The sequence below is a fragment of the Rhipicephalus microplus genome, chromosome 3, assembly GCF_043290135.1.
Source record: "Rhipicephalus microplus isolate Deutch F79 chromosome 3, USDA_Rmic, whole genome shotgun sequence".
NCBI lineage: Eukaryota > Metazoa > Arthropoda > Arachnida > Ixodida > Ixodidae > Rhipicephalus > Rhipicephalus microplus.
In genome coordinates, this window is record NC_134702.1 from 241,047,413 (window position 1) to 241,062,003 (window position 14,591).

At 46.1% G+C, this 14,591-nt stretch overlaps 1 protein-coding gene across 1 annotated transcript in view; it reads right to left on the bottom strand.

The window, feature by feature from the left end:
- LOC142803532 (uncharacterized) overlaps positions 1 to 9,438 on the bottom strand; it is a 136,513-nt gene extending 127,075 nt beyond the window's left edge. Inside the window, exon 1 of the mRNA XM_075888661.1 lies at positions 9,132 to 9,438. Coding sequence (XP_075744776.1) covers positions 9,132 to 9,287 — 156 coding nt within the window. The 5' untranslated portion in view covers positions 9,288 to 9,438. The remainder of the gene's footprint in view (positions 1 to 9,131) is intronic.
- Positions 9,439 to 14,591: the final 5,153 nt, after the last annotated feature.

Here is a 14,591-nt window from a genome sequence, read left to right on the forward strand (position 1 = left end):
TTAACTCCTCACCTTCTTTTTTCTTTCTTTCTGTTTTTCTTTCTTTGCGTAGATACGGTACAAATGACCATAGGAGCACTTGGCATCGCGCTTAATACATCATATGCTGGTGCCAGAACATGTGGGTATGCATTCACATTGAGGCAGCAATAAAATGTGGCAGCGTAAGTCACTTTGATAAATGATCAAACTGAAATTCGAAAAGTAGGCGATAACTGACAAGCGTGCAATTGAGGGAGTATCAGTTATTGGTAGGAATGTGCAAATATTCAAAATACTAGAATAATCAATCAAGTATCGTTTTAATCAATTTGGTACTCGAATTGAATAGTGCATATTCGAAACACGGAATATTTTTGGATAACCAGCAACAATAAACTTGCTTTAATGAAAAACACGTTAACGCAACTGAGGGTAACTTTTGCTATTCACATCATATAATTATCGAGATGCCTTCAGCCCACGCACCTATAGGACCAACGGGCCAATATTGATGACGAAATGAAAACGTTCTTGTTTGACACACAAAAAGTGTCCCCAATGTTATGATGTAATCAGTCCAGTATATGACATGACAAGACAATAATGCACTAGCATGACAATTATAACAGTGTTAATTCATGAAGCTTACCTAACATTTATGTATAAGTTGTGTTTGAAAACTCTTGACCAATCACCAACTTGAATGCAGTCTAAGTCACTGCTATAAGTAACTTCTATATTTCATCTTGCAGCCACAAAATATCTTTAATGCTCTAGTTACTCCTCTATACGAGTTTGTTTTAGTTTATAGATTTCTCGTATTTTCTTTTTTGTCAAACCTCGTGAATATTTTGTTCTAATACAATGGTATGGAATTCTCAAACTGAAAGATTGTAGTCTTTGTCAATGTAGTCTAGGGCTACATTTACAATGCAATTAAGAGGGTTTTGTGCTCTACGAAAGCGCCCACCTGTAAAAAAAGCCGCGACAGCTTTCTCTTTACTGTGACGCAACAGTCGCAAATGCGGATGTCTCCTATGTAGCCGACCAAGAAATTGATGGTAAATGCGGCACAAAGCTTGCAAGTTTGATGGTGATATGTTGGTTTCAATGGACCAAGGGCCATGTCTTGGCCAAAGAGCGCCATGGAAAAGATGGAAGAGTGGCAATGATTTGCAATGTAACAATGACATGTGAAGTATATCAACTAAGATGACGGTACGGGGTTGTATGAGGGCCTGAAATTGCTCGCCTTAAGGTGGACAAAAACATAATATAATAAAACGTTGTGAGTGAGGTGAAGTAATTAACTAAAAACTAATGACAATACTCATAGTAAAAGAATAAGAAAAACTTTGGGACTGACATGTTATTCAGCACGTTTGCCTCATCAGTGCCCTTGAACACAAGAGCTGCTATGCAGGGTGCTGTCTATGCGACCACCGCAACAGCCACCTTCGGAAGGAAGCCGTGCTACGGGTCACCTCAAAATATAGTGTTAAAACCATGTATTTTTTTTTAAATGCCAACAATGATTTTTCTTTAAACAGTGCATCCCTACTGATGAACATAGAAGGGTGCAGTGGAAGCTCCTGTCGATAGGGGAGTAAAAAATGTTTTTTTCAGATACCATTCAACTCGCTGTACTAGACCAAGATGTGAAGAACTATAGGTGGTTCAGCACATTTGTGACGGCTAGATTGTTCGCCACCAGACAGAAGTAATGAATGTGTGCTGTGTGTGTGTCCTATTTGTAGCCTGGTAAGTGTTTCTTGTCCGTAGCGTTATTTAGATACATGTGGCCAATTTTCAAGTTTCGGTTTGATAATATGTAGTTCATTTTCAGTCTGTCTAGCCCATAGGCGCTGCCAATATGCTCTGAGGCTTTGTTTTAGGACGTGCTTCATGTAAAGAGCAGGGATTGCCAAGGATGGGTTGGTGGCAGCGTTGTCGTGCGCGGATACAGCTAGATGGTCCGCGGCCACGTTTCCCCAATCTCGCGGTGCCCTGGCACCCAACACACCACAAAATGCCGTTTGAGCGCGTAGATCGTGCATAAAAGCGAGTAAAGCGATACAGGCGGTTTTATGTTTTTTCATTGTTTCGAAGCTGTTACAACACTCAAAGAGTCTATGTATATAACCGCGCGTTCTAGATTTAATTCCTTAATATGTTTGGTAGCCACAGATAGCGCATTAGCTTCTGCGGTGAAATAGCTTGTTTGTGGGTGCAGAATACCGCAAGCTGAAAAGGATGGCCCTACAGCTGCATAGGACACAAAAGTGAGAGACTTGGAGACATCTCTAAAATATTCAGGGCAAGCGTGTTTTTTGCTTAGGTTCCATGAAGTATGTGTGTATATGTGCAATGGGTGAATGCTTCCTCACTTCCACGAAAAATACATCACCTTCTATCATCTGCCACTGCCACAGCGGTAGGTGTGCAGCACGAGCCATCAGACACTGTTCGAAAAGCTGCACACCTGTTACACCTGTTATCTTGGCTAGGCCCCTCACGCGAAGTGAGTAAGACTGCCTCATCGACGGCGGTTTCCAAAAAGTGCAGAACTTGACAAATCCTTAATTATGGAATGCTTAGGGTGTTCCTTATCACCATTCACTTTCAGATAATAGATAAAACACATGTAGGACCTCTGCAGGGAGAGTGATCACTCATTCGACTCAACGTAAAGGCTGTCTACAGGGCTCGTTCGATAGGCACCTGTAGAGAGGCGGATCCCCAGATGATGTACAGCACCCAGAATCTTCAATGTGTTTGGTGAGGCTGAATGATACACTATTGCCCCGTAGTCAGGGCGTGAACGTACGAGGCTTTTGTACATAATGATAAGGCACTTTTTGTAACTGCCCTAGGATGTGACAATACCTTCAGGATATTCATTTTTTCATGCATTTATTTTAAGGTGTTTGATGTGTGGTACGAATGTTTGTTTTGCATCCAAGATTATACCTAGGAACTCATGATCTGTGCTTACGGGCAGCCGTTCGCCTTTCATGATAATCTGAGGATCAGGGTGTAAGCCTCTTTTCCCTGTGAACAGGTTTGATCGATTGATTGATATGTGGGGTTTAAAGTCCCAAAACCACCATATGATTATGAGACATGCTGTAGTGGAGGCCTCCGGAAATTTCGACTACCTGGGGTTTTCTAACGTGCACACGGGCCTACAACATTTCCGCCTCCATCGAAAATGCAGCCGCCGCAGCCGGGATTTGATCCCGCAACCTGCGGGTCAGCAGCCGAGTACCTTATCCACTACACCACCGCGGCGGGGCTCCCTGTGAACAGGACAGTGATTTTTGTGGGTTGAGTTTGACCCCATTTTAATCAGCCCGTTTGGACACTTTGTTTATAGCAGGCTGGACCTGTCGCTCACAGATGCCGAGAGAACACGATTGAAAAGCCATTTGGATGTCATCAACATATGTGGAGTAAAATATGTTATGGAGGATGTACTGATGAAGAGAGTTCATTTTTATAATAAAGAACGTGCAGCTCAGTACCCTATCCTGTTGTACTTCGGTTGCCTTTACGAATGTTCGGGACAAGACATTGCCCACTCGAACACGAAATATGTGATGATATTGAACATATTACCACGTATACCCATATGCGGGAGGTCTCTCAATATCCCAAAACTCCTCGCCGTTTCATAAGGCTTTTCCATGTCGAGGAATCGAGATAGAAAAAACTGGTTATGGACAAAGGCTTCAAGTATGCGTGTCTCAATCTATAAGAGGTGATCGGTGGGGAATGGGCATTCTCTAATCCTGCACTGGTATTGGTCTAGCAGTTTGTTTTATTCTAGGAAGTGGAGTAGGCAGCAAATAATCATTTTCTCAAAAACTTTACAGATGCAACTGGTTAATGATATAGGCTTGTAGTTTTATTCAGATGATGGATCCTTATCCTGCTTCAAAATCGGAATTATGACAGCTTCTATCCAAGAAGAGAGGGTCACACCGGAATACCAGATAAGATTGTAAAAGGAAAGGAGAGTTTTTTGTGTTTCGGAGGGTAGTTGCTTCAGTATCTCATACATTATGGTGTCAGGACCTGGACAAGATGTGTTGCAAAGGTTGAGTGCTTTTTGCAATTTCGCTAAGCAGAATGGCTCATTATAAGCCTCAATTTTTTAAGAGTTTCTTTCTAGGTTTTGTTGTTCTGTGTTTTGTATTTTTGTAATGCTTCAGAGTAGTGTGAGGAGCTCGATATATTTTCAAAATGTGCACGAAGAAAGTTGGCTAGGTCCTCCAAGCTTTCTCCGAGGGTATTTACTAATGCGAGAGAATATGTTTGTTGGCCTTTAATTTTCTGGACTTTGTTCCACAGTTTTCTTTCATTTGTGTACGAGTTAATGCTCGTATTGAACTTTGTCCAACTCTCTCGTCTGGCTTGTCTGCGTGTTTTCCTTGCCTGCCTTTTGACCTGCTTAAAATTGCCCCGTTTTTCCACTGTTAGAAAATCATGGAGGAATGCCCATGCTTTGTTCTAAATCATCCGAGCTTTCGTACAGGAATCATTCCACTATGGAACTCGCCCTTTTGAACTCAATCCGCTCGTTTAAATAATCCACTAAGATACGGCATCAAGAATAAAAGCTGTGAAATACGCGAAAGCGTCATCTGTGGTCAGAGCAGTCAACTCGGTCCATGTCATGTGGGTAAGACTTTGGTACTGTTCCCAGTCAGCTGAGTCAAGCTTTCACCTCGGAGCCTGCGAAGATAGTTGGCCTTCGTTTGACACGCTCAGGTGGATCCGGAAGTGGTCACTCCCATAAGGGTTTTTAAGAACATTCCATTTAAAATTGGCTAAAAGTGCTGGGGATGAAACGCTAAAATCTATCGAGGAGTATTATTGTTTGTGAGGCTCAAACACGTAGGCTCCTTTGTATTTAAAAGACATAACCTAGTTGAATAAAGAAGCTGTTCAATGAGACGTCCTCAAGCGTCACAGCGAGAATCACCCTAGAGTGCATTGTGTGCGTTAAAGTCACCTAAAATCAAAAAGGGTTCTGGTAGTTCATTTATTTATAATTCCAAGTCGCGCCTCTTACGCTGATGGTGTGGTGGTATATACAGGGAGCATAAGACGATGAGTTTGCTAAAAAGTACAGTTCGAATGGCCACTGCCTCAAGGGCTGTCCGGAGCTTCATCTGCTGGCATGCCACACTTCTATCAGCTATAATGGCTACTCCGCCGGATGATACGGAGGATTTTCATGGTCCCTTCGGAAAGTAATGTATTGGAGGAGATAGTTGCTGTACTTAGGAGTTAGGTGCATTTCTTGGACACACAGCACTTTTGGGTTAAGCTTACTGAGAAGTTGCTGAACATCATCTACATTTCTGAGTAGCCCTTTACCATTACACTGAGCAATTTTATCCAATATGAATTTTAAAAGTGCTGTGCGTAGACAAGATTAGGAGTGGTTCATTTTACAGGGCCTTTTTGTGAGGCCTTGTTTTTTTTGTCTTTTTTGAAGTGGTCGACAAGAGGTCGCCGCTCCTTTAGCGCCACTGGTGCCGTTAGGCTACAAGTAGTGTCCATAGCTTCCTGTGAGGCACTGGACAATCGCTCCAAACAGTGATCTGTGTGTCGCTTACACTTCGCCTAGGTCGAAGAAGTCTTTGCCCCCACCGGGCCGGAGGTTGTTGGAGCCTCCTTAGTCTCCTCATTGCTCTGGCTGCTGCCAGGGCTTCTAGAGGCCACCGGTGTGAACTAGTTGGCTGTGGGCGGGGCAGCACCGGCTGCTCACACTAGAGGGGCAGGAGGCTCTGACATGGGCACGCTAGACGAAGCCCAGGTAGCCGCCAAGGGCCATTGTGGTGCCTCCCCTCGTTGCACCACTTCAGCGAAGGAAGTTCTTAGTGCGAAAGAAGGTGAGACTTGCTGTCGTGCTTCATGGTACGTTATATTTTTGTTAACTTTTATTGTGATGATTTCTTTTTCTTTTTCCCAGGCTGGGCATGTCCTGGAGTATGCGGCATGGCTGCCTTTCCAGTTTGCACAGTGAACCACATCATATTTGCACTCATAAGTACTGTGACCAGTTATGCCGCATTTACCACAAGCTGACCTCGGCAGGTTTGAGATTCGTGTCCGAATCGCTGACATTTAAAGCAACGTCTCTGGTTAGGAACGTGCAGATGCACACGAAGATTTACGTAGCCGGTTTTGAATGAATGGGGATGAATGCTTGAATTGAAAGTATTAGGGGCTTTGTTGCGCTTTCAGTGTTGTTGCGTCTGATTTTTATGTGCTGCGCATGTGCTATGCCTTGGTCCTTCCATCCGTGTAGGAGCTCCTCTTCGATTAATGTAAAGTCTTGATCGGATACTACGCCCTTCAAGGTGTTGAGAGTGAAGTGTGCACTAACTCATACAGGGATATTGCCAAACGCTACGAGGTGTGAAAGTTTGTTGTACTGTTCTTTGTCTTTTACTTCAAGGAGAATGTCCCCACTTGCCATCTTTGTGGCCTTGTAGCCGGTTTCAATGATGTCTTTTAAGCACTTGGCCACGAGAAAAAGTGATAATGCTCTGGCTTTAGTTCATATTTCTTCGCGGTGAAGAACATGGTATCTTGGGAAAGTTTCAATGTTTTGGGGAAAAACAAACATGATGCATCGGTGCGTACCATTTCAGGGCAGGATCAGTTACAGGAGGGTTCTGAGGTCCCATGAAAAATGGCTTCTTCGGCAGCGTCGCCTACCACCCACCACGCAGCCCAACAAGGGGATGCGGCTGATTGTATGAACAAGTCTGCCCTACGCCAGCAGTACGCCAATGCTATAACCGAATATGGTTTACCCTAGGTAGGATAGCCACACAAGGTCAACCCTAGCTGCCAGGAAACAATGAAGTAAATAGAAAAGTGAAGAAGACAGGACACATTTAAAGAGGAGAAAAAGACGAAGATGTAAGAAGAGAGAGACAGGGAAATATGACTGCCAATTTCCCCTGGATGGTTCAGCCCAGGGGTGCCGTCTTCGTGAATCCGGGGCCAAAGAAGTGTGTTGCCTCCACTGGGGCGCCTTAAAGGTCCAATTACCCAGCGTCGGCTCAAACCCCAGTGTCCCCTTTTCCCCGGACACGGCAAAGCCACGCACGGCTAAGCGTAAGAGGGAGTTGAACCCCTTCCCCCTGTTAGCTCGGGTTCGTGGTGATGCTACGCACCAAACACCTGCTCTCGAAGACGCCCCTGCCGGCAGCTTGCAAGTTTCCTACCTGCTCACCACACTCAAACAGAAGTCCCTCACTGCACTCCAAACCTGTCTCTTCCTATATTACATTCGCGTTTTGTCAATCTCTGCAGATGTACTAACTGAAAATTGCCTAGGCAACGTTGATGCAGAGTGTCTAATAGAGGTCTCTGTTTGTTAGCATCGGAGCTGCAGAGGGTGAGGGCCCAACTTCGCAACCTGAAGCAATAGCTTCAATAAGGCTAGCGGTAACTAACAAATGTGAAGATGAACGTCTATAAAAACAGAAAATGTGTGAATTTGTTCGAAAACGTGCGTTTGTGAGTGTGCGTGTGTGTGTGTGTGGGGGGGGGGGTGTGAGTGCTTGTTTGTGTGTGCACTTTTAAGTCAACGGCTTTTTTGCAGTTTGTGCGTTTGCTTTCTGCATAATGAGAAAAAAAGCAAAAGGGATGCTGTGGGCCTCAGTGATACATTCCGTTTTGCTTCGAAAGTGCTGCTTTGGTGCTGCCGCTGAATCATGAACACAAAAATGTTCAATTATTGCTGGTATAAAAAGGAATGACATTACGATTGTCTGCTGCTGATTATCATATCGACACAAGTTTACACATTTCTTCACAGCAATGATTTTCTGCGTCTGCCCAACTCTCGCACGCTGCTATAGAATACTGTGACAAGAAGTCCAAAAAGAAGCGTTACGAGCAGGCAAAACACTGCTACTCCGCAACTTCTACCGCCGAATACGTTTACCTGTCAGTCATGTCGCACCAGTCCGATTGGAGCCTGACAGCTGCTATGCAGAAAAACTGTGACGCTGCACTGACTGCTTTGATCGAGCCAAGGCAACCGGCAAGAAAGTACGTATTAGGACAATATAGATAGGATACACACATGACAGAGAGCCCAGATTTACTTGAAAACAGAATCAAGCAGAGAACTCACTGTAATTGCATATCATACAACTTGGAGCGCAAACCTGTTGTGTTAGTTCTTTTCTAGGTTTATCTAAATCTATTAGTTTAAGCTATGTAAAGGTAACACTGTGTTTTAACTTCTATTACTCTGACGTGTCACTGTCGTCACATGTTACTGCCTATAGCGCCCTATGTTGCCGCGTGGTAACTAGTAAAACCTACGAAAATGCGATTCTAAACGGCCATCATAAATTACGAACTGGATATTGTGCCGAAGTATTTCGGAATTGGCAATTCTAATCTTTATCGAAGCAGAGAAGATTTTCAGCTGGGAATTTTATATTTAGTTTCATGACCTCTTTAAGGAACACGTGCTTAATAAAGTGTTCCTGGTTGAGGCGTTAACAGGTGTTGCAGAAATTCTTGTTAGTAAATTTGCTGAAGCTCGTGTTAGTAAATTTACACAATACACGCCAAAAAGTGTTCCTGAATCCGATATAGGTAAATTTAAAAAATATATATATGCAATTAGTTAGCGCAATATTTTGCCTTTTGAGACAATTAATAGAGTGTCCGGAGGTAAATACTAAAGTCATGAAAGGTGTGATGCATTTTCTTTTTTTCATATTGTTTTAAAACCTTAAAACTTAACTAAAACCACTTATTTATTTATACGTTTCTGTGTGCTCGCGTGGCAGAGTTATTGAATACTTAGTTGTGGCTGTGTTTCCTGGCTAAGCAGAAGAAGTTGTTTATTATTTTTTTCTGCCTTAACATTCGGTTCTCGGTGTACGAGCAAACACAGTACAAACATCGCCATGCAAGACCAGCGCATCACTCGCTCGCTAGTTTTCTAAAGCATAAAAGATGCATTCTTATGCGAAAACGAAACTTCAAAAGTGAATCGCACATAATTTGTCACTACTGAAAGGCGAATTGAGGCTAAAGGAAACTTGCAATACGGAATGTAGTCTTAGCAAACACAAATATTGCCCTGTAGTTGAACCCACCTCAGCCATCTGCGAAAGCACTGACGAAGAACCACAGACCAACAGCATCGTCCAAGACACTTCACTGCGCAGCGTGTCCCAGTCCAGGATGCGGCGCTTGCTGCCCAAGAGGCTTGGCTCGTCAAAACTTGGCAGCACGCTCAGGAGCAACACCATGCCACACAAAGCCGGCAGCGTCGCCCACCTGTTTCCGCGAATAGGACGAGGAAGGTTAGCTTTACCTTTTTAACTACAATATGAATATCAAGCAAGCCAATCAGAAAGTCACTCGAAGCAAATATGCATGATCACAACAATCAGCTTTATTCTGATGTCCGCCCATTACTTTACGTATTTACGTAATCCTCATTGTCTGCACTAGCACTTCACCATATTTCTTTTGCGAATGTATACTGTCAATGCATCGTGCTTTACTCACATGTGCTCTCCGGCCGCGACTGAATGGCGACTATATGAAGAAGGAGAAGTTTTTATTATTTTTTTCTGCCTTAACATTCGGTTCTCGGTGTACGAGCAAACACAGTACGAACATCGCCATACAAACGATAGAGATCTGAATAGCGTTTATATTTTTTAATCACGTTCAAAAGTAACTAAAACCAGAATGTTGTGCCCATAGCGCAAGATCTGTGAACCACAAATATCAAGGCCTAATACCTTTGCGGTCATTATTAAGAGGGGACCAAAATAACGGCTTAGAATTTAAATATATTTATGTTAGTGTTCAATTTCGTTTGTTTCTATGTGGTTTACAAAATGTAGAGCATGGAAAGTGGCGCTGCTTTCGTGGTCTCTGCAGGGAGTTGGGTGCACTTGCGCATGCGCGAGGCCGCGCGGCGTTTCCAGAGTTGCTCGATTACCATCGCGTCGGGTGCATTGGAAGGAGCACGCGAGCCTGTGATAGTGATCGCTGCGGCACACGAAACACCGTCCACCTACTGCTCTGCAGAGAATCGCTACCACTTCATGCATGCTGCTGGTGGTGGCGATGGGGGCGCTCTGCCAGATTCGTCGTTACCGCTGTTTGATTGATATGTGGGGTTTAACGTCCCAAAAGCACCATGATTATGAGAGACGCCGTAGTGGAGTGCTCCGGAAATTTCGACCACCTGGGGTTCTTTAACGTGCACCCAAATCTGAGCACACGGGCCTACAACATTTCCGCCTCCATCGGAAATGCAGCCGCCGCAGCCGGGATACAAACCCGCGACCTGCGTGTCAGTCGCCGAGTACCTTGGCCACTAGACCACCGCGGCAGGGCGTCGTTACCGCTGTCATTCGCCGAAGCATGTCGCTGTGGCACTACTTGATAAGGGGTCCTAATTCTTGCGCTCGCATGCGAGCCCAAATTCGTTCCTCTAACTCGCTCGACTTGTCAAGCGATGACATCGCAGCCGACAAACTACGGCCGAACGTGAACTACTATGCGTGAATTGTCGATCGCGTATAAACGTGCTGTTTTGTTTTTGAAGACTTGTCCTGGCTCGACTTGGCTAAAGTTGAAATAACTACCCGTGCACGGCCAAAAGTACTTGCATAAGAAGCCCCGGGAAAGTGCTGCAACTTTTGTAATGTAATTTAGCACGCTGGAAAGCCGTAGTCGCGGAACTGCAGGCTTGACAAACACAACATTACGTGTTTGTACCTAGAGCTTGACGTTTCCATCCTGCTGACGTTACACTATATTACTCTATGGTTACACTGGCGTATAATCAATCGCTATTGTGATCACATCCACTGTTTTCAGCATGTCTTTTTAAGACTGCATATTTGCCACAAATTGGAAAATTTTGATTATAACGATCTACGGTGTTTTCCGCGTTACCATTCCGTGATTACAAGCTCTGACATGTAAGCTTTCCGTTGCACTCCAGAAAGCGGGTACCATAAAAATTGGCTGTGGGTCCCTGTAGGCTGTATTCACATGACGGTCGAAATTGCGATTCGATCCGGGATATCACATACTTCGTAACCATAAGTCGCCCACTCCCGCGTCTCCGCGTCGCTCCACACGGAGTGATTTGCAAAACCACGGAATCCCAAATCATTGGATCCTCGATTGGGGATCCAATCCGAAATCTCGGCTTCTAGCGTGAGGTCTCTCTTGCCGTGTCAAAGTTGGCTGCGGAGGGGTCAGAATCACATCACATGTCACGTGATTGAACCACCCGCGATCACGCCCATCGTGTGAAGACGTTTTCAGCGTTTGAGGATTGTGTAAAAAGACGGGACTTTCACACGCGCCCAGAAAAGCTGTCAAGTGAAATAATCACAACTGGCTTGTTGGTGTGGGCAGTATTCTGTGTCAAATAGCATCACGTAGAAAAAAATAAAAGAGTAAGTTTTAAAAGCGAAGCTCCTCGTCGATCATAACAGCTACCCCGGTGTGCTAACTATATAGATGTTGTAGCGGCACTCGCAGCACTCCAATGCGTAGGAGACGCGTGCTTTAGTGTGATAGGAGACGGACGAGCAGACGAACAGGCGGACGGAAACACAGACAGACAGACAGACAGACAGACAGACAGACAGACAGACAGACAGACAGACAGACAGACAGACAGACAGACAGACAGACAGACAGACAGACAGACAGACAGACAGACAGATAGACAGGCAGACAGACAGACCGGCAGACAGACAGACAGACAGACAGCAGACAGACAGACAGACAGACAGACAGAAAAACGGACGGGCTGAGAGAAGGTCCAAGTACCTTCCGGAGCTTTGCCCGCTCATCATCATTCACTACGTGGATATGCGGTAATGTTGTATGTTTCACGTTGAAGGCACCAGCGCTATTGTTGAACTTTATACTTTGGCGGTAGGATGAAAGCGATTTGGCTCTGCAGCATTCGCTGCACATCCACGAAAAAAATTATGGACCATGTCTCCGAAGAGAACTCTGATTGGATGCGAAGCAGCAGGAGTGCACACGCTGTTGACCTGGTTGAAACGGGCGTTGACGGGGGTGCTGAAAGAACGGTTGAACTAAGGAAGTTCCGGCGAGTGAAGTGCGATAAGGTAACCTCGCGTCACACTCATCGTCGGAACCTTGCCCGACGTCAGCGACTCCTTGCAAGTGGCGCAGACCGCGAAGTCGCACGGGTCCGCGCTGAACTTGCGTTGAATCACTTCAGTCGCCGCCTTCAGCTGCTTGCGGTTGCGGACAAAACCAACGATGGGCAGGTGGTTGTCGAACCACAGACCATCGCACGCACGGCAACTGCGACGGAAGCTACGTTGAAGGAACTCTCGTCCGAAGCGAGCGTCGGCCCTGGTGTTGCCGGTGACGTCGCGGACGGCTACATCGCCACGTGCGGAGGCTATTGGCATTGCGGCGGTAAGATGCCTTTGGATCGGCAAGCGCCGGTGCTGCGGCGGAGGGCGCACGGCGTTTTCGAGACGTTGCCGATGACAGCGGCGTCGAGGATTCACCGGCTTTGGCCTTCTGCTGTGGGCGCTTCCACTCGGCTTCCTTGGCTCGCGTCTCGTCGTTGTTGCCTAAGCGTTAAAATTTAGGCTTGCGCTTGGCTTCCCTGGTTGGCACCTCGTCGATGTGGCGTGACGTCGCCATTCGCGAACGTGCCTGGTAAGCCTCGAAACGCCGGTGCGGCCGGGTTAGGCCAGCTCGTTCCGGCGCAAGTTTCGGCGGGTGAAGGAGCTTCGCTTGGCGGCGTCCTCTTCGTAGCAAATAAACGAACCGAAACAGTGTTGACTCGATGTGCGCTCGAATGTTGCGAGCATTGGAGAGGGTGAACCAAGAGAGAGGTGACAGCCGGCGAGCGTGCGGCAGGCGAGAAAGTGACATAATTGTGAGGGAAGGCGTGATCTACTTGGCACCGTCCCAACACCTGCGGCGAGGGAAGTGCAGTGCGACGCTTTGGTACGGAGACACACACGAACAAAGCTGCTTTGCATCTAAAATTGTCGCCAATTGTAGCCCTTGAACCAAACAATAAAAATCCATTCTGCGGATGGAAGACCGCGTTCTAAGCAACACAGTCAAACGTTTGGTCAGAACGAAAGCGTGAATACCACCAGTGAAGTGATATAAACACCTTATAAACAGGTTCCTTAATGTTGAAGTTCAAGGCAAGTCGCATGCCCCTATTATGGCAAAACAAATAGCGTACGCAATGGTTGCTTAGGAAATACGTTGCCGTTGCTACCACTCCGCATGCTTCATAACGCTAACGGCCATTAGCGTTTGCGGTCCGCTTGCGGAAAATACTAAAAGCGCGCGGCCCGCAAGGCCCGCAGATCCCCTAACTGGTGATCTGGGGGAGATGGCGCACTGAGCGGCACAGTGTTCGAAAACTCATTAGGTGCCAACGCTTCGCCAGCAACGCCCGCTGAATTAGCATACGCTATTCAAAAACTTCTTAATAAAGGATTTTAGTCTGTCCGGCGCACCGCTAAACGGAAAAAAAAGTTTGTGGATACCGGTTTACCGGGTCTGAACTGCGCACGCGCGTGCCTTACGGGCGTTTACCGGACGCTCTCAAACGACCGACATGCTTCCAAGGTTGCCATTACTGGCTTCCTTTTGAGCCGAGTCAAGTAGAGCCAAACAAAAACGTAAAAAAATAGCTACTTCGAGGCCCGCTACCAGCATGGCGCCAAAGACACGCTACTCGCCTTCCGACGATAAAATTATACTCGAAAAAGTTCTTGCTCTGAACCCTTTCGAGAATGCTACGCGGTGGCACACAATCATGAAAGAGTGTCAATGCTACAGCGGCGGACACTCGTGATGCCGTTTCTGATGCCAATCACCGTGATGCTGGTGTTTTCTTCATAGTTAGGCTTAAATGATAGCGCAAGTAAAGAAAACAAACATAACTTTTCGTTTGGTAACGAAAAATTTATTGGCATTGTCTATTTTTTTTTCTTTTCAGATTCCGTCAATAATCGCGAAGACTTTCTACTTGTGCATACGCAGATACGGCGGCCACGGCCGCGAAGGCGTTGCGGGCGTTTTTTGGGGCGTATTTTGGGCAGTACGGGCTAAAAGTGCCAAAAGCTCGTTTGAACGCTACCCGACTTGACGCCCTCCGGCAACCCGGTATACGCAAAAACGTACCGGAGTGGCGGACAGACTAAAATCCTCTAATGTCTTATCCCCACGTACGTCCATCCGTACGCCCGTTCGTGCGGTCAAGCCCTGGCACTCTCTGGCAGGTGGCGGCCCAGGCGCACCAAGAGATGCCGCTTGCGCCACTCTTAAATAAACGGGGGTAGTATTCGCTAACTTGGGGTAGTAATGGTTAGTCACATCTTACTCAAAGTAAGACTGGCAGCTATCTTACGGTGCCATTCATCGGCAGATACAGAGCAGTTCCGGTAATAATTTCTGCTGCTCCTTGTGGAGCAAGTCCATTCCATTCGCAGATTGAGAGCGCCCTCTGTATGTTCCAATGGCAGATTCGGAGTATCTCTGCCGCGAGATTCACTCCA